Source organism: Lytechinus pictus, chromosome 11 (assembly GCF_037042905.1).
Source record: "Lytechinus pictus isolate F3 Inbred chromosome 11, Lp3.0, whole genome shotgun sequence".
Taxonomy (NCBI): Eukaryota; Metazoa; Echinodermata; class Echinoidea; order Temnopleuroida; family Toxopneustidae; genus Lytechinus; species Lytechinus pictus.
This window is the reverse complement of record NC_087255.1, coordinates 21,724,013-21,745,029: the sequence shown is the minus strand read 5'-3', so window position 1 is coordinate 21,745,029 and position 21,017 is coordinate 21,724,013. Positions and strand designations below refer to the sequence as shown.

Genomic DNA, 21,017 nt, shown 5'->3' with positions numbered 1-21,017 from the left:
CCGTATACACAAGTGTTTAACTCCAGACACCGAGTGTTGTAACCACGATATACTACTATTAGCGGTTTTTTTTTGTATCAAGTCTGTGATGTCATTTTTATACTCACTGTACACATCTGGATCAGTACTCCTTGCCCCGCCCCCAATCCCCGCCCTTCTATGGACATGTGTACTCATCTTCCTCTGTCTTCATAATATTGTGTTCATTTTGTCTGACACTTGTTTTATTTGCATTTTTATACTGTTATTACAAAGGTGATCTGTGCATAACAAGCCTTGCTTTTTACAGAACACCCCTTTCCCATATACGAAGTTTGTAAAAAAAAATTATTCATAAGCATATTCTTGCTAAGTTTTAATCTAATTGAAATTAATCATGAAAGAATGCAATGTTCTTCTTTTACCAGAGGAAAAAGTAAATAAATGAACTAATGTCCAACCTTGCATAAAGCTGAATCCAATAAGTACTGATGGATCGAACAATTAAAAGTGGTAAACATACGACATTAAAAAAAAAAGGTTGTTCACTACTCCAACCTTCAAATTGCTAATTCGACACTTCAGTTTTTAGTGTGAAAGGTTTATTCAACAAACCTCAGAGCTGCTCAAAAGGATCGTGGTTTGTCGTTTATAAGGCACCAGTCCCGAGTCCTCCCCTGGTTGATCGCAGCAACTGGCTGAAAACTATTGCTGAACAAGGGGCGGCGCGCCAATAGAATATTAAGTCAAAAAGTGCGTACGCCTATACGAGTTTTCAAGCATTAAAAAGGAGAACACGGAGAAAACGGAAAGGAAATGAAGTAAAGAGGGAAAAGGGCACCAAAGAGAAAGCTCTTGTTCGTTTAACTATCTAATACCCCGGTTTTTAGATTGAGAAAAAAATGCGTTACCTTTGCGTCGTATTACCCAGACACCGCTCCTGTTGTCAATATTATTATTTGCAATTATCATACTAAAAAAAATAATCACTTCCGAAAGCATTACAAATTGCCTCATAATATTCTTATTTTAAGACCAAATGGCAATAGTATTTCTGAAGTGTTTCTTAAAGGACAAGTCCATCCCAGGCAAAAGTTGATTTGAATAAATAGAGAAAAAAAATCACACAAGCATGACACTAAAAATTTCATTAAAATCGGATGCAAAATAAGAAAGTATGACATTTCATTGTATACAATAGTTATAAGCACATCTTCGTCGGAATGCAAACGAGGGGACTGATTACATTACGCTCACTATTTATTTTGTACTTTATCATATCAACTACGTTATCCTTATTGTCATGTGAAACAAAGTTCAATCCTCCATGAACATGTGGATTTCCAATTTGTTTTAACATTTTGTAATTTAGTCAAGCTGGTGCTTATTGTCAAATCTGCTAAAGAAACCACCCGAAATATTGTATAATTCAAACAATAACAAACAAAAGAAATAATGAGTGAGGGACATCATCGACTCTCTCATTTGCATATCACTGAACTGTTTTGTGAAAAGTAAGCGAAACCTAAAAATGTAATGACTTTCTTATTTTACATCCGATTTTGATTAAATTTTCAGCGTTTGATTTTTCGCTATTGATTTAAATCAACATTTTTTTACGGTGTACTTGACCTTTAAGAATTAATACTACATCTGATTCAGTTACATCCTTATTAAATAATTTGCCATTCATACACATATCAACGATAAGTATCCTGATGAGTAGAAGTGATCGGTAAAATTCATCTTTACTCAATCCTCTCTCGTTCTGACCCCCTGTCATGCCTGTCGTATTTCAATTGCACTTATAGGAGCAAAGCTTTCGAGGGAGGGCAGAAAAGGGGCAGAACATCCCAGATAATTATTCTCTGCTAACTACTGTGAAAATTACAATAAATGCAAAAAAAATCAAAACGCTTGACAGGATATAACTATTATTACTGCAGAGTATCACGGATACCCGTAGACCCGTATTATATTTAGGTTACAGGGTCATTCTCAGAAAAATGCACCAATTGATGGGGGTAAAAATCGTAAAAACGAAGTCTACAGAATGGGTTGAAAGATGCACAATGTGAAAGTACCATCGATGAGAAAGTGGCAACAGAAAAGGGGCAAGTTGCTGTTGCGTCAGTTTGAAGTACTGACCGGATTAACTCAAGCACTGTATATCAACGTTACGGAGGTTAATCGTTAAAATTGTCCACATATTTTACTCAAAAATATCACTTTTTAAATGAATAAAATAGAAATGCACACAATTCAGTTAAAGTGTGGTATCAACAAATTAATATACTGAAGGCAAAATGTTTGCAAGATAGAAAAAAATATTCAATATCGTTTTTCAGAAGCAGTATGTTACCAAATAACATATGACAAAAAGTACCCCCAAAATCATTGCATATCTTTCGTTTAGTTTAATGTTCATAATTTGAATGAGGCAACCTCAAAATAATTGTTCATCTATAACCCGAGATCCTAAGCAATGCATGTCCAATTTTGGGAATCCCAAGATGCTTTACCATCAAATCCTCGAGTGGCATTTACCTTTGTCAATCTTCGTTACGGAAGTTAAATCAAGTTTGAAAATTGCAATGCATATTTTGTTAGCTTAGGAACATACATATTTAGGTATTCGTATATATTTTTTTTATAATTAAAGATAAATGTAGAACGCATTGCTTAATTTTGCCACCCCCCCCCCCCCAAAAAAAAGGGTTAAAGACAAAACAGGAAACGGACAAGTCGGACAACTGTATTTTTGCTGTCGTTGTTGTTCATAGTTGGAATGAGAAAACCGAATAACCGGGCCACAGAAATGTACTTCATCTTAAAACTTTCTGGCCCATAGTAATCCTAAGCAAGATCCTAAGCAATGCATGACCAATTCAGGTAATCCTAAGATACTTTACCATCAAATCCTCGAGTAGCATATACCCTTGTCAATCTTCGTTACGGAAGTTAAATCAAGTTACAAATTGCAATATTTATTTTGTTAGCTTAGAAAAATCCACATTTAGGTATTCATATAGCAGTTTTTACTAAATAAAGTTAACTGTGGAATGCATTGCTTAATTTTGCTACCTACCCCCCCCCCAGAAAAAAATTAATAGATCAGGAAACAGACAAGTCGCACAACTGAAATTTTTGTTGTCGTTGTTGTTCATAGTCGGAATGAGAAAATCGAATAACCCGGCCAAAGAATTTGTAGTTCATCTTAAAATTGTCTGGCCCTAAACAAAATATAACAATCGCAGGCCCATAACCAGGATGAGTTCTCTGGCTTACGAGGAACCCCGCCGCTTGCCAATAGCCAAAAAGATAGAGAGAGAAAAAAAAGGGGGGAAAGGACATGGGGAAATGAATAATAAAAAAAGGGAAGGTGAATGGAACAAGAGGCTTAGAATTCACCCTTGTATACGTTAATATGCACAAATTATTACTAGAATCTATATGATCTAATCGCGATTTTTTTTTTCATTATTTTTTTATCGAGATAGGCAAATACCCATCCTGTTCGTGATTAAAAAAATGATGAATAGACAAAATGTTTGATCAGTGAGATACGTATTTCATTCCTAATTCCAACAAACCATGTGTGTTTGAAATATCCCTTTCCATGTCAGTAGGCCTATTTCAATTATTTCATCGCTTTTCATGATCATTAAAGGGGTCATCCAGACAAACGAAATAATGCAAATATGATAAAAATCGGACTAGGAATAACGAAGTTATGCCATTTTGAAGATTTGCATCGTTTTAGTGAAATATAGTTCTATGCATATCTTCATGAATATTAAAAGGCTAATTGATGGTTTACATAATCCCCACTTGTTCTTTTGTATTTAATTGCATGAATTAGTTTTTTATTCAAATTAATTATATCCTCTTTATTTAAAAGCGTGCTTAAAATGTTTGGTTTTCATATTGGAATTACGCATATTTTCAGCTCGCGCTTCGCGCTCGGATCATTTCCTTAGCAAGACATCCATCCTTTTTTATAATTACAAAAAGTTAATAGAATGAACCGTTTTGGGGTATAAACCTTCAAAAGCGCGCGTTCACATTTGCAATAATTGTTTATTGGATATATATCTTGTTCTCAAATTAAAACGTCCATAAATTATTTTTTCAGATCAAATATTAAAAAAATCAGTCTTATCAATTAAGATACCCATCCCTAAGGCCTAAAATTGGTAAAAAGAGTGTTTCGAATGTTAAGCTTTCAGTCAGAATACAAAAAAAATCAGCTCGCACTTTGCACTCGCAATAATAGTTTATTCAGACAATATCCTGATCATTTTTTTTACACTGAAAAAAAAATGCTGAGAATGTCAAGTTTTCAGGTTACAGTATACAAAAGTTTTAGCTCGCGCTCGCATTTTTGATTGTTCCTCCCCATGAGTCATTGCACAAATAGTCCGAAAAGATGTACTTTTTAATGTTTTCAGGTAAGTATATTACGAGTTTCAGCTTGCATTTAATTCCGTTATGTCACAGTCATTTAATTTTCCTATTCAATCCATTAGACATTATTTTGATATAGCACCTATTACTTTAGGTTACAAAGCGCTGTACACACACACTTCTCCATGTTTAAATGATCAGGTTGTAGTGGCGACTACAAGGGCTTTGTCAAAATTCATTTATCTTCTTCATTTTGTTGTGATGGGTTTAGTTTCGATCTATTCCTTTTTATGCTTTTAATGCCAATTCTTTTCTCTCTTCAAAACGGCCCTTCTCCCTTCTCTTGAATTTTAGTTCTTTCTTGGAAAGCATGCAGACCAGTGTTATGTGAGCGGTGTTTCATTTCTCTTTCTTTGGCCATGAAAGCTTCCTTGTTTCTCCCCCTCCCCCTTTCTCTCCATCGTTTCTGCCGAATTAAGCATTAGAAAAAGCCATGACACCTGTTCTGAAACTAGATTCGTACTATCAATCTCAGCAAATTACAGCAGAGAAGTGTATTAACTTCCGTAACAATTACTGAAAGAACTTATATAGCAAAGGAAATTATCAATTTTAAGTTCAAAATAAGATGCCTATACTTAACATTTGTAGTATGAATTATTTAAAACTCTAAAAGCATTTAATATCGTATATAATTCTCGGGAAATTGTTTTCGTTGGTAATTTTCCCTCTGTTCAAAGTGATGTTGAAAATAAGTTGTGTAATAATAATTCGACATGGATGAAAAGCTATGATTTTCATGGGTAACTAGGTGGAGGGTATCTTATATGACTTATATCTGTATGATCCGGAGTGATTCAGTAAAGCACAAATTTGTAGCATATTCAAGAAAAAAATGTTACGGAAGTTAATGTCTTTATGCTTTATGGCCCAACGCAGTCCTTATTTAGAAGCCTTACCTTTGACAACTGTATTTATTATGAAATGTGTCTCTTATCCTATATAATACTGAATCCTTAACAGAACTGACAAAGTGCATATTTTTTAAAGGAGCATTACGGATGTTAAAGCTGTTTAGTCATACATTTCATTTTTTTAGAATAGTCCTTCATTTCCGTATAATACAGGAAACACATATGATAATTCCCTATCAATTATTCATTAATAAATATCACTCTACGTGCAGACACATTATCATATAAAATCGGTCAGTTTGAAAGGGAGAAAAAACTTGTGGCAGTACTCGTTACGGAGGTTAAAATGAATTCGGGACAAAGTTAAAAGTGAAAATAATCACAAAATGATCATCAAATAATGGGATTAGCGAAATATGTCAGACAGTTTAGTCTGGATGATCGGTGCAAAAAAAAGCAAGAATTGTTCAGATTATGGTACAAGCATGAAATTTGGCTGACAGGTAGAGTAAACAGTGCTAAACATTTTTAACAGGGGGTGCCAACCTGATCTCTCTTCGTATAGCAACAGTTGCTAGGTAACTTATTTACTCTAGCAACCACCATTTTGGGGGTGTTATCTTCATTTTAAAAACTATATTTTGACTTCTAAGCGCCAGATTTACAATCACATATCAAGCAATGAAGATGAAGCGGTAAAATACAAGATATTGTATGTTGTACCAGGTCATCAAAAAGTATGGTTGGAAAATGGAAAGCAATGTAAAGGTGTTGGTACAGAGCTTTGCAACCTGCTTGAAATGACTTCATTCATCATTCTTGCCCATTATATTTGAGCATCTTAAAAAAAATTATTATAATCCCAAGTTTACTAGAAGCAATTGCCACTGTATGTATCTCTTTTATTTGATCATAATGCTGGGCACTTGAGTCATTTATATAATTTACATGATATTTTGCAATAGTTTCTAAATGATGAAGGAAAATATTTACACTGTAAGTTTCCAATAGCTTGGGTACAATTCTAGCGAATTAGTCGAACGTACATTTCATTTGTCGCACATGCCTTCTCAAAGTAGGGCATATATTTATTCCAAAATTTAAGTTAAGACTGGGTTAATCATTAATACGGGAATGCAAGACTACTGTGAAGCATGCAGTATGCTCGACAAAGAATATCAGAGGCAACAGAGGAATACATCAACAAAGTTACAGTCATCATCCTCTTCGGTGGGACAATTGATTGTTCATCAATCAAGGTGTAAGAAACATTTCTGTCCATAAGGAAATTATATTGCGAGACAAGGTGGTAGTGCCATCAGCAGAATCATTTCCATCTGAGTTGGACATGCCAAGAAGTATTGGAGGTATATGGAAGGAAGAAGCATATCAGAACTTAATGCTACTGTTCTGTGGCCGAGTATGGATCGCGTCCAGCAAACCTGATATCACAAGTGATTTACATACGTAGGTGAGAAAGTCAGATGCGCATAGATCTATCAAGTGATGATCGATCTTGAAGCTGCAGGATCCTGGCCAAAATACATACAATTGGAACTAACAGGTCAAGTCAACTTCTGCGAGAGCTTTCAAGTCATGTATCCTGGAGCTGCATGATTGTTCCAGGTCAAAACACATGGAAACAGGTCCAAATCAACTTCTGCAGGATCGAGTCATGTTAGATCAATTACATAGCTGCAGGATCCAGGCCAACATGCCTAGAAACGGAACTGACAGGTCCAAATCAACTCTAGTAAGATCTTTCACGTCATGATAGATCCCAGAGCTACATTACTAATCCAGGTCAAAACACTTGGAATAGGAACTGACAGGTCCAAATCAACCTCTGCAGAAGTCACAATGGATCATGTAGCTGCAGGATCCAGACCGACATGCCTGGAAACGGAAATGAAATGGTTTAAATCGAATCTAACATATTTTTCAAGTGATGCTAAGTCCTGGAGCTGCAGGATTGATCCAGGTCAAAACACCTAGAAAAATAATGGACAGGTCCAAATCAACTTCTGCACAAGCTTTCAGGTCATGATAGATCCCCGAGCTGCAGGATCCAGGCCAGCACGCCTGAAAACAGAACTTGCTGGTCCAAATCAACAGTTGCAAAATCTTTCACGTGATGACAAATCCTAGAGCTGCAGGATTGTTCCATGTCAAAACACCTGAAAAAGAATGGACAGGTCCAAATCCACTTCAGCAAGATCAAGTCATTTAGCTCCAGAATCCAGGCCAGCATGCCCATATATATATAGAAACGGAACTGACGGGTCCAAATCAACTCTAGCAAGATCTGTCACGTCATGATATATCGTACGTGGAGCTGCAGGATTGTTCCAGGTCAAAACACCATGGAATCTGAACTAACAGGTCCAAATCAACTTCTGCAGAAGTCATGATAGATCATGTAGCTGCAGGAACCAGGCCAGCTAGCAGGCAAGGAATGGCACTGAATGGTCCCAATCGATTCTAACAGATCTTTTACGTCATGATAGATCCCGCAGCTGCGCAGGATTGATCTAAGTCAAAACGCCCGGTCAAAATGAACTCCTGCCCGTGGCATCCGGTTTGGGAACGGCATGGAGAACTAATATGATCTTCATCGGAGGCTACGGAAGGGAGTGTGTAAACCAAGGCAAAGTGTGTTGGCTTTCAAGAGGCCGACTACTGTTAGCAAGGGATAAAGTGGTATTCAAGCACTCAATTGAAAATTAACTTCTGGCAAGTTCTTGGTGTTTGAAATAATTCTAAACTTAGTTGACTCAATCAATTTTTGGTGGTCATTCTTTAATCTCTCCAAGATCAGACATATTAAGGTTGTAATTGCCCATGACCTCCCGGGGAGCTCTTGTAACCCTTCTTCTACAAGAGTGACCTCTTGCTAAATGTTGATATAGTGGAATAATTTCCTTGGGTCGATATTTTACATAATGTTTAAATTAATCTAGAATAAATATGGTTTCCAAATGGATAAATATGGGTGAGATTCTTTTCACATGCAATAGATATTATTATACCAATAATATGGAACCCAAAGACATCGTCTTTGGAAGTTGTGCAAGGTTTTATTTTTTAAGCATATATTAGTACCTCTATGATTTACACACATCAATGATCTTACCTTACGGCCTTCGAACATTGGTTGTTACAGAAAACATATTACCAACTGGTACTTCGCATGCGCTTGTATACATGGTATAATTGTTCTTGGGTTGTTGTGATTAATGTATTAATGCGCTAATAAAAAAGATGCGATTCATAGAAATTATAATCATAAAAAAGATACCCTATAATAATTGGTTACTGTGGAAAATGTTACTTAGCAACGGTTGCTATGGTGCTCATTTTGTCTACCTATGGAAACATTCATCACATGAGGAATCTATGGGCCAGATTTAATTTCTGAGCTATTCTGAGTAAATTATGATGATAAGAACTAAGACAAAGAATTTGTTGCTACGGAAGAGGGTCACTTAGCAACCGTTGTTATGAATAAATGGATCAAAACTATTGTGATACAAAGGAACATGCTTTAGATTAAAATTTGAATGACATATCGCCTGTGAAAATGTAACTCAAGCCCAATTAAGCTCACTTACTAAGGTAAATATGTTACCTAGCAACCGTTGCTATGTTTGGTGAACTCACGTTGGCACCCCCTGCTAAAAATGTTTAGAATAACTTACTCTACCTTTGTGCCCATTGTTATGCTTGTACCATTTTTGAAAAAAAATTTCACCAATCACCTAGACTATTACACCAAGCTGCCCTCACCAGACATTAATGGAAGTAAGAAATACAGACTACTTAGGAAGGGGAATGATAGTAAAATCTAAAACTGACCGGAGACAGTGTCGATTCTGACTAAATGCAAAAATAAAAGGCTTTTGTAACAAAATTAGTGCTTTACTAGCCACTGGTCGCAAATGCTTTGTGGAGCTAATCTATTAATGTCATTGTCTTGATAATATTTTTGTAGAAAATGTTCAGGGGTGTGAAGCTAGCGGCCATAAGATAGTCGGGACACGTTTTTTGTGAATTGTAACGTTTTTTTGAGAATGACCCTACACCGCATGGTCAATGTATGGGCTAAACTCATGGGAAGCGAAAAGTATCAAGAATTTGTTTACACTTTAGGTTTCACGTGTTTACTGGGAATATTTCCCATGTTCAATAGTAAAGACAACTATCATATTTATCATTTCAAGACAATTTTACTGATTTGAATGCCGGATATGATGATAATATTGATCGTCCAGTTTTAGAGATCAATGTCAAATTTGGCTACGCATACTCAAACACAACTTTAGACCATTTTTTAAAATGAACCGGATTTCTGGGCCCTGTCTTACAAGGAGTTACGATTGATCCAATCAATCTCAACTGTATGGAAATCCATCCATACAATTTTTTCTACAGGAAATTTGCACAATCTCCTAAGTAAACAAAAAGAACCACACTGAATATTCTAGAGAACGATGAATGTATGAATATACATATTATCTAGAAAATATTTTGAACAAACTTGCGTTATAGATGTTGTCGTTGCTGGCCGTTGCAATGATTTATGATTTAAAAAGTGTTCAAAGAAGCACATCCAGTACATTTTTTTCTTCAAGAAACTTCATCTTTCTTTAACGGTTTCGTGTCGTCTAGTAAAGTCAAGTCTTGATTGGTTTATGTATTCAAGTAGAGTATATAAGGAAGTACAAACTTTGCAATTTCGGTTATGACGTCATTTTATCCAGCAACATATCCGTGGTTGCTCGGAAACGAGCATGAAGGAATGCTTAATACAAGGGTCCGTTTTCATAAATTGATCATGACAATATTGTGATACAAGTTTTATATCAGCCAATCCGATTGAAAAATATCAGTATAATAACTTTTAACTGTTATTGCAAGTTTATTGTTGTAATTTTGCTTTATGAAACGGGCCCCATGTTAGGTTTACAGTCAATGCCGTTCTTAAAGGTTCTATCATAAAGTCCCCTCATATTCAACCATTTCTTTTTAACAAAATCTGTATCTATTTTTTGTCTAGACTGCTATAAGAACCATGTATTAAAAAATCTTACTTTTTCGCGCATATATATATATATAAAAAAGGATCGATTATTGAAGATAAATGGATTCATGTGAATGAAGTCAAGATAATCATTTATATCAGAACTTTCAAAAGTTTGTTGTTGTGATTATGTAACAAAGATATATTGATTTTCATTAAGAAGATAATGTTCAAGGGACTAATATGCATTTGTTTATTATGTTGAATCTACTTTTAGATATTTATTACTGTAGGTAGGAGAATTGTGCTATTTCACAACAAAATAGATACAATAGTTTAAGCCAAAGACAGGCAAAATTCTGGTTATTTATGTTTGCGTAAGCTCATAATCCTTAGGAATCTAATGAGTGAAAATGAACGAAATATTCATTCTCAGACTATCTAAATGTGAATTGTAAAAACCAGTGTGACATGTTCAAGAAGTCCGGTAAAGTATTGTTTAGAACATGAAATAATGATTAATTTACTTACCCAAAATAAGCAGTAGAACAAGAACCGGATTGCCCATTTTCCGCAGTAGGTAGGATAAAAATGTGAGTTTTAATGTCAATGCGAATTCCAAATTACTAAGTCTGTCACATTACGGATCGGAATATTCAAGAATAAATTGTTTGATTACACGAACTGGAGGAATGAAAAACACATTTTGGTTTCAGACGCTTGCATGACTGTCCACGAGATACTTCGATAATGCATTCACGTCAAAGGCCAGAGGAAAAATCAATTTTGCTCCGCCGTCAAGTTTGGAGGGAGAAGTCGATCGATGAATGTCATCCAACAAAACTGACGTCCAAGTTGAAGCTGCGTCAGTTGGTATTGCCATGGAGGACAAAATATGAAGAGAGGCGTAGTGCCCTGGATGACTTCATTCGAGAAATGTGAGCAATAGTGAAGCAGACGATCGCTGAAGTTTTACGGTCCCGTCAATTGGCGTTTGGGCGGGCATTAGCTATTTCTCATCCCGCGTCGAATTCGCTCAGGATGTTTCAGCGAGCTCAGCAGCTTTTCTCATCAGCAGCTCACTATATCCCTCCCTCCATCAGCCTTCACCTTTATTATCCACTACCTCGCTCTCCCTCTCTTACCTGAGTCCCTCCCATTTTCTGTCTCTTTCTCTGTGTATATATATCTATTTAACTACCTATTTACCTTTTTATATCTCTCAAAACTCAAAACTTTTATCCTGCTCCCACCCCCACCCCTCTCTCTCTATCTAACTCCCAATGTGTCTCACTTTCCTCTTTATCTATCAACTATACTCCCCTGTACCCCCTTGCCCCCTCCCCCTCTCTCTTTAATAATAGTAATAATAGTCGACATTATATAGCACTTTATACAATAAGTGTTACATACTATTAACCCGGCTTTAACACGGCTATCATTATCGGGCGCTCGAGCATCCAAGGAATTTCTTCCTACCATGTACCCATTTACTACACCTGGGTGGAGGGGGGCAAATGAAGATATGCGCATTGTCAAAGGATGCAAGTGCTGCCATGAGATTCGAATCCCGGACCTTATGGTTCAGAGTCCGGAGACTTATCCACTGAGCCACACCTCTATACCGTACAACTCTACACCTCCTTACATTGGCCTCTCTTTTATTGATACATGTACGTCAAATGTAAGTGAACATTTACACTGTTTATCCTCTTCTCGTCATCCAACCAACCATGAACGTTCATACTTCCACCAATGAGAGTCACGTGACCCTGGTAACAAGGGACGCAGTCATCTTTAAAGATATAGCCATTAACATGATTAAGTAATGACTTCGTGGTAAAAGAATGAAATGCACATCGATCATGTCAGCCTATCATGACTATGGAATTAGTAAAGCATAAAATCGTGCATTGTTGTCAGATGATTAATATAATATTATGTTCGTGGATATTTATCATTTTTTTGCCCGCTCCTTTTAATGTTCAGCGACTAAATCATGTAAATGCTAGATTATAGAGAAAAGTCTGTTGTTTCTAGTTTCGTACTCGTGTCTATGTATCGACCCTATTACATCAGATATATATATGTATATTGTAGCAAAATATACATGTGACAACATGTTGCCTGCTCTATTTTAATAGTTTTATAAACTACATGGTTCCCATTTTATAATCGTATTTATACTTATTCGCATTGAATTCGTTGTTAAATAACCAATTAACTTAAAATGATTTATGTTTGTTTTGTCTTGGGATCGTTGTAAAATGAACTATTGATTGTGATAAAGTGTCGTTCAAAGCGCATGATTACTTTTTGTGTGTGTTTTCGGCATTACTAAAATAAATAAAAAATGAGCCGTTTAGACCTAGATCATAATGAAAATATAAATACAATATTCATCTTTATTATGTTACAATGTTACAATGTACAATCAACATTTACTCTCAATTTCATATTATATTTAGAAGTTTCATATTTTCTATTTCTGACAATTGTTGTTAGGTAATCAAATGTAATCTGTTGACGTCCAGTGGTAGCTCAAAAGGCACAAAAATTCCATACAGGGACCGATCCAGCCGCCCCCTCCCATATATAAAACAAACTTTAGAAAATGAAAGAAATGGTTGAAGATTTCCTTCCCTTTTGGTGTGATTTACCAGAGCGCTATGGCCCAGTGGATTAGTCTTCGGACTTTGCATCAGGGGATCATGGTTCGAATCCCAGCCATGGCGTAATTCTCTTCAGCAAGAAATTCAAGAAAAACACAATTATGTGCCGCACTCAACCCAGGTGAGGTAAATGAGTACCTGGTAGGAATTAGTTACTTGAAGTACGTGTGCACTGTAACAGGCCACCAGGCTAAACCCAGTGTTATTATCAAAGTCCTTTGGAAGCTCCTATAGAGGCTGTAGCTCAAGCAGCCTTTACAGCGCTCGGCATTTCAAGGAATAAATAATGATGCCAGGTACCCATTCGCCTCAACTGGGCGTTGTGGCGTGCGCCTGTAATCCAAGCTATGTGGGGAAGTTACAAATTGATGCAGAGGTTCGAGGTTCGAGCCCTGGTCACGTCTTTCGGATGGTGACGTTAAAGGTCGGTCCCAGACGTAATCATATCTGATTGAAACACGTCTGACAAAACTCAAATGCACACACACATTCACCTCACCTGGGTTGAGTGCAGCACAATGTGGATTAATTTCTTGCTGAAGAAAACAACGCCATGGCTGGGATTTGAACCCACGACCCTCTGATTCAAAGTCCGGAGACTAATCCATAGGGCCACAACGCTCCAGTTCATAGTTGTTGTTATTATATATTTTTTCATTACATTTTTCACTAGAAATGAAGCTTTTTGTTTAGTGAAAATACCTCTTTATTCTTTTATGATTATCAGTAAAAACATATTTGTGTGACCCCTCCAATGAAATCCTGATTCTGCCTCCACATTCCCATCAAAACAACTTACAACCAACAACAAATAACCAACATACTTTTTAAACCACAAAGTACACCCAACAAGCAACATACTTGTTAAAACGACAACCTATAACCAACATACTTGTTATACATGTAGAATATATTTAATAAATTTGTCCTTGATCACCTGGAAGCCTGTCAGATGCGTACGAAACAACTAGCCTATGTACTGTTTTGTAGTTTATTCAACAATAACTCGTTAATATCCCAATAATAACAATGGAATTCCATGTACCTATATAGGTCTGATTCCATGAAACATCCATTTATTAGAATGGCCTAGTTACGGGTGGGTATGAACTTGCCTTCCATGACCTATATATCAGAAATGAGGTAGTGAATGAATTTCAATGGGGAGTTTTCGCAACACTACGCGGACACTTTCTGGAACGCTGAGAATCTATTTCCCAAAGCCCTTCATGACAAAGCAGCCTTTGTCGACAATTGGTGAATCAAAACAGCAGTGTCGTCCGTGACTCTTTACAAACGACATATTTTTGCAATTTTTCGTCAGCTCCGAATCTTTGGACGATCCGCGGTCCCGGTTCACCACTTTTCGACAAAGACCCCTAAGCCGTTCATTTTGATTTGGCGGGTATTTTCAATAGATTTACTATGTTGTGAAATCCGTCCCCGTTTCAAATGCAAAAACTCGATACTATTACTCGAATATCGACCTTTCTCAGAAGCAGACGTGTTGGAGGGCAAACATTAAAATTAAAAAACCAGTCTATTAAACCTTGATAAATCATTGTTCATAATGGTCTAATGCTTAGGTTTCCATTGTTATGCCCTCCACTGTGACGTCATATTAAACTGTTCTGTATAAAGTTCAATCATGCAGTATCCACGGCAGGCTTTGATTCATACAACTTCTGAAGACGACCTGGCGTGTCGTAAGCATTTCCTAACGCAACAGAAGCAGCAGCAGCAACAACAGACGGTTATTAGAAAGATAACCCCGACGACAGAGCCTATGATGATGAACCAGATGTTGGAGACGCTGTACGGTGCCATGCAGCAGGATGACGTGGAGCAACACGGCTCGGGACAGGTGTTGTTACGGACCAAGCATTCATCGTTGATCGTTGGGCAGCAATCCGTGGGGCAATCCTCGTGCGACTCGGTTGCGGGGTCGCAGCGACCATCGCCACAGAAAGAGGCATCGGCCGATGACCTGCGGGAGGACAAGAGAAGTTTGAGTGTCATCAAGATTTGATCATTTGACGATGAAAATTTGAGAAAAATATCGGTAAAGGTTTGATGAAAATCTTCCAAAGAATGACGAAGTGATGAATCATTAACTTTTGATTTTGTGACGTTACAGAGGAAATTTTTAGACATGTAATTTCCTTTTGAAAATGAAGTTGATTTTATTTGTGGGTTGGATAATATAATCATCAAACCATTATTTCACACCCATTTCTAAACGAAAAACATTTTAGTCATCATGTTACATTTGAGGAATAAAATTTGTAATATTCATAAATTATTACATGATAAGGGGGAGCTGATCGCATATATGACGTCACGTATAAAAAAATATTGACTTCGTTATTATTAGACAGATTAATTTAGAGCGGGCAATTGTGGCCAGAGCACATGTCATGAAACCATCACACTCGGCTCAGTTAACTCCCTCACACAAGTCATGATCTGTAAGTGCGCACAAGTCATGGAGCCTCACTCATACTAATAATAATGTGGAGCGCTGTGGCCCAGTGGATTAGTCTCCGGACTTTGAAACAGAGGGTCGTGGGTTCGAATCCCAGCCATGGCGTAATTTCCTTCAGCAAGAAACGGATCCACAATGTGCTGCACTCAACCTAGGTGAGGTAAATGGGTACCGGTAGGAAGTAATTCCTTAAAAAGCTGTGTGCGCTATGAACGCCTAGCTTAGCCGGGTAATATAAGAGCGCCTTGAGCACCTAACAAGGTGGATATGTGCGCAATATAAATACCCTATATTATTATTATTATTATAAAAAGTTTCAATTGATAAAAGAGCTTTCGAAAAAACCAAAGAGTGTACAAAATACAGTAATAAAATGAATACAAAAGATTGAGACTGAGATTGAGAAGATGAAGATTTAGATGTACATAAATGTACATAAATTTGAATTCAAAGACATTTTGATTAATCGAATTCTGCACTTAAAGAAAAAAAATCGAATTCGTTTTCTGGTGTATCTATGGTACATCACGAGGAAGACAGAGAAGGGGGTGGAAAGAGAGAGAGAGAGAGAGAGAGAGAGAGGGGGAGAGGAGGGGGCGCTTGGCGAGAAATTTAGAAGAAAAATGTTAAAGAGATAAAACATACCCTCTCATTTCTGCTTCGAATTGGCAAACTTCCTTGAAACATTCGGTCCACTGGAAGCACTTTTTATCCGTGAGCCATCCCCATCTTGCATCGCATCTGTTGAGTCATATCACAGGAAAAAAATTATAAAAACAATGATTTATTTATTTTATTTATTGCAAATCTTTATCCAGAGATTCCTGTCCAGCTTTATACAAAAAATATGTCAAATTATACAATATTATGTACAATAAAAATGTTCATAAAAATCACTGGTCTTCCACAAGGCTCTGATAGCGTAGTGGTAGTATAATTATGCATTTCTTTTCTAGGAAATGTTTCTTAAGTAAAGTACCATTTGAAATTAAATTGATAAAATTCTAATCGATTCTTTAAAAAAGTAATGTATTACATACTGTAATTTTGTTATGTTTTATTGAATAAGTTACATCGCGACTGACTTTTTGTTTTGTTTATGTTTTTGATCTTGCTTTAGTTTTATAGTTGGCAGGTGGGGCCGAGCATAACTAGCAATTGTGCTATTTCCTGGTCCTATTTACTATCTACATTAAGGCTTCATTTTGTAATGTATGTATAACTTTCCTGTGATATGTTTCGTTAATTACCTGTAAACATGTGAATATTGTTGTTAAGTATAGTCAATTAAATCAAATAAGGTGAATATATATATATTAAATGACATAAATTCAGAATCGCCGAAGCGTACAAGCAAGACAATCATAAAGATATACTGATAAAGGTGCGCTCATTTTTAAGTTGTAATGTAGGCCTATATCTTGTAAACCCGCCGCAATGCACCGATTATTGTCAAGTTGACACTCATCTGTTTAATATTTTGAACTTGAACTTGAATAGGTACAAGCACATGGCAACCCAAAGCTGAATTGGTAGGAAATCACATCACATATAGTAAAATACAACAAAAACATGATCAAATATTGATAACAATAACAGGAAAATAATAATACGGTTATGTTACTTACCTTTTCCTGGCATTTTCTTCACCGCTGATTCCCCCACAGTAGAAGGCTTCACTCTGGTTTAGTCTGGCGTAGGTCAAACGCAGCGGATTGCATTCCCAGTTTATGACTTCCTATAAACACGAGAGGAAAAAAAATCCACGATTTAATCTTTTCTGTATATATCGTAAAGAGTGAAAGTGATTGTCCAGTTAAATGGAATTGTTAGGGTTTTTTGTATAATAATATTTTAACAGTTCAAAGAATATATATAATTGAATGCATAAATTTATGTAAAATGGGGAAAATAACCGTATGGTGGATTAAGCTCCTTTTGGAACAAAACTATTTTGGATTTAGCTCCTTTTGGAACAAAACTCAAATTTGCAATCAATTTTAACCAACCTTTACATTTTTTTTTTTTCAAATGCGATATGTTGCATTTGATTCCCACGTTTAGGATTATATTTGTGTCAAAAAATCAATTTTGGTCAAAAGTGGATTTAGCTCCTTTTGGAATCAAGCTCTTCATATATTGAGATATAAAATTGAAATTAGAAGTTTGTGATTATTTTTGTGAAGTCATTGGGCTGCAAAGGACTTTGATTCATTTTGGGTCATGATGAATAATCATACTTTTCTGTTGTGCCGGAAATGTGGTTGACGTTAGGAAATACAAAAAAAAAACCATGTAATTTAATACAGTTGCATGGTCGTATATTTTTGGCGTATGATGTAATGATTTGTTATGAAAACATGCTGGAAACCGTATATAAGGCCTACATCGGAATTTTAAATTTCATTCTCTCGTACTATTTCGCTGTTGTTCAATCCACTTTCCCCTGCATTTCTGTTTTTTTTTCTTCATTTTTGTCTATATACATGTCCTGACATGCCTAAAGTGACGAAAATACAATAAAAAGAATTCATTCTGACCCCGCCCCCTACAGTTGTATTGGTGGGGCAGCCAAATCGTTTTTAAAGAAAATTATTTGTATCTTAATTGAATAATGATTGATAACAATTATATACTTGCTTATATAGCGCCTTAAGTCTATAAGCACTCTCTTCCCAATATGCTGCAAATTTTCCCTGATGGATTTCGCCGAGATACTGTTACGCGCTCAAGCGTATCATGTAATAAATACCTGCTCATCTGGATTGAGTGTAGCGCAGTGTGCATCAGTTTCTTGCTGAAGATCTTGGCTGGGATTCGAACCCACGGCCCTCTGTTTAAAAGTCCTGAGAATAAATTCCCTAAGAAATTCCTCAGGCGAGGGAGTCAAGCGACTAAGCTTGTCGCACGGGGCGCTTTTGCATTTTCTAAACTAAAATTGAAGAATTCCGTGCAACCTTTGGGTTGATTTTGTGAAATTTTCAATAAATATTTACGTTTTCAAAATGTATGTGGGGTAGCTTCCCCCTCGCCCCCCACTCCCTACTGCTTACGGCCGTGCATCCTCTATCTCATCCATCATCTCACTTATTTTTCATTACCTACCTTTTTACAGCGGCCTATCTCAAAATATATTTAGAAAATCTGTGTGAATTCTAGATTCTTCAATTCAAACAATTTAAATTAACTATCAAAAGCTAAAATCGCATTGGTAATTACCTCACTCACTTCGCTTTCTCGTTGTCCACAACTTTTTTCTTTATTTTTTACCCGAAGCACAAAATGAAGAAAAAAATATGCGCGCGACGTTATATTATACTTACTTGTGATCCAGAAAGAGTCGTCCCCTCGCAACAGGCAAAATATTCTGTATCATCTCCGATAAGTGTTAAAGATGATATTTTACAAGTAGGGGTAGCTGGAGTTGAAGGTGCGGGTTTTCCTGTCGTAGCAACAACAAGGTCTCGTTTTCTCACAACAGCTCCTTGTTCCATCGCGTGCAAAAGTCCAACATGGTAGATTATGAATACCAAAGCCCTCGTTACGTACTCGTTCCAAATCAACATTGTTACACAGTGACAGATCAAATTATGAATACAGAATGTTTAAAAAAATGAATCCTAGATCGAGTGATGAATGCTGCTATCTAGGCCTAAAGTAAGTCTTCATCTGAATTTCGGAATGAGTTTCGTTCAAAATTTTCTGTGAAAGAGTTGCAGATCATATCCTTGAACTTGTTTTGATCAGATTCTTCTTAAAATGATATCTGGGCCATCTGAATGTGTATTTATATCGTTTTATGCTATGAGTATGGTAAAAATTCGTCCTCAGTGAATTTCCCGAAAAAAAATAACAAACTGATTGAACCAATCAGCGAGCATTGTTTTAGGAAAATGTCCACCGTGTCGCAGCAAGCGTCATATTAGGTAGTCATAAAGACCAATATCCTCATATACATGAATAAAGTGAATTTACTGGGCTATATCGAATGTCCGTTCAATGGAAGTTATTTATTTTTCAACTTTAATACGGAAACCAAATTTGTACTAGGCAAAATCAGTATCCAAAAATAAGTATAAAAAACTCAATGTCCACAGAGAAGTCAAATGTCTATACATCATATAGATTTTTGAACAATTCTGCATAAATTAGATCAATATAGATGGAGTAATGTCAATTTGTCATATTTACAATCTTAGTTTGACTTCATAATTCATAGACCGTATTTAATCCTCGAGGGACAAGCTCGTTTGGTTCCTCATTTCTCATATTTTTATCTCCTTATTATCATGTTAAAATATGTAGGACTATATTGAACCTCGATATTTTGTTGCATTGTATTCTATTTTTGTTTTGAAACATATGAGAAATAAAAAACCACTTGATCTTGGGTATCCAGTCGTTATACAAGTCATGTAAGTAATCTAAATATCGCGAAATATATCAGTCGACTTAATCATACAACCAAAATGAATTTAAACATATCAGATGTATAGAGATTAATTGAGATTTTTCATCATGTGTGAAAAAGTACAAATGAATAATGGAATTTTTCATCGTAAGTGCAAAGTCATTCATGGATGATAAAAAGTACTTACTTTTATGGGGAATGACTGAAACAATTGGCAAGATTTTTTCATTTTCTCCACAATTTTGAGGAAAAATTCACTCAAAAATGTGTTTTTGAATTTCCCATTTCCAAGATAGAATAGTAGATCATATAAAACCAAAATATACTTTGAATAGATATAAGGTAGACATTCTCACAAAAAAGATCATTCTGAATTTGGTTAGAACAAATAAGTTGTAATGCAGTATTTTTGTTTTCAGTTTTATACGAAGGGCGTGTTCAGCCGTTTAACTGTATGCACGCTGAATTCGGGGGATGACATGCAATGACAATTGCTCTTGTGATTTTTTTTCTTTAAATCTGGCTTTCCATATTGTACAAATGTTACCCCAATTCTATAGTCACTTAGTAACTTCTCTATACAAAGGTTATATGTAGTAGTGGCGTACCGTGGGTCACGGCATTGGGGGGGGGCACCAGCAAAATTTTTGAATAGCTCAGTTGCCAGTTATACTGACCTAATAGAGACATTTTAAGGACAATGTCATTAAATGGATATGTATCTCACTGATCAAATAATGCAAGCGCGAGCTGAATTTTTTTTATATTCACACCTAAAAAGGGACATTATAATCAAATTTGTGTAATCATGATAGGTACCTGTCTCGCTAAACAATACGAGCGGGAGCTGAAATTTTTGTATATATTGACCCCAAACAGCGAGATTCTAAGGAATATATTTTAGGAATCCATCAAGAGTATATGCATATCTCACCATAGTCATCTAATGCGAGTGCCAAGCGCTTGCTGATTTCATTAGAATTACATCTGAACACATGAAACACTTTTTGTAGTCATTGCAATCATGATTATCATACGCATCTCACTTATCAAATATTGCATAAGTGGGGCATTCTAAGGTTTATTTGTAGGAATTAACTAGGACCATACGTATTTCATTAACCAAATG

At 36.1% G+C, this 21,017-nt stretch overlaps 1 protein-coding gene across 1 annotated transcript; it reads right to left on the bottom strand.

Annotated features, from left to right (window-relative positions):
• Positions 1-12,700: 12,700 nt before the first annotated feature.
• On the bottom strand, positions 12,701-19,200 carry LOC129271567 (keratin-associated protein 5-4-like). Its single transcript, XM_054908891.2, has 4 exons — positions 18,801-19,200; positions 17,106-17,215; positions 16,123-16,218; positions 12,701-14,979 (listed from the first exon to the last, which is right to left on the bottom strand). The coding sequence occupies exons 1-4, from the start codon at positions 19,041-19,043 to the stop codon at positions 14,667-14,669; spliced, it is 762 nt and encodes a 253-aa protein (XP_054764866.2). The 5' UTR covers positions 19,044-19,200; the 3' UTR covers positions 12,701-14,666.
• Between the last annotated feature and the right edge of the window lie 1,817 nt (positions 19,201-21,017).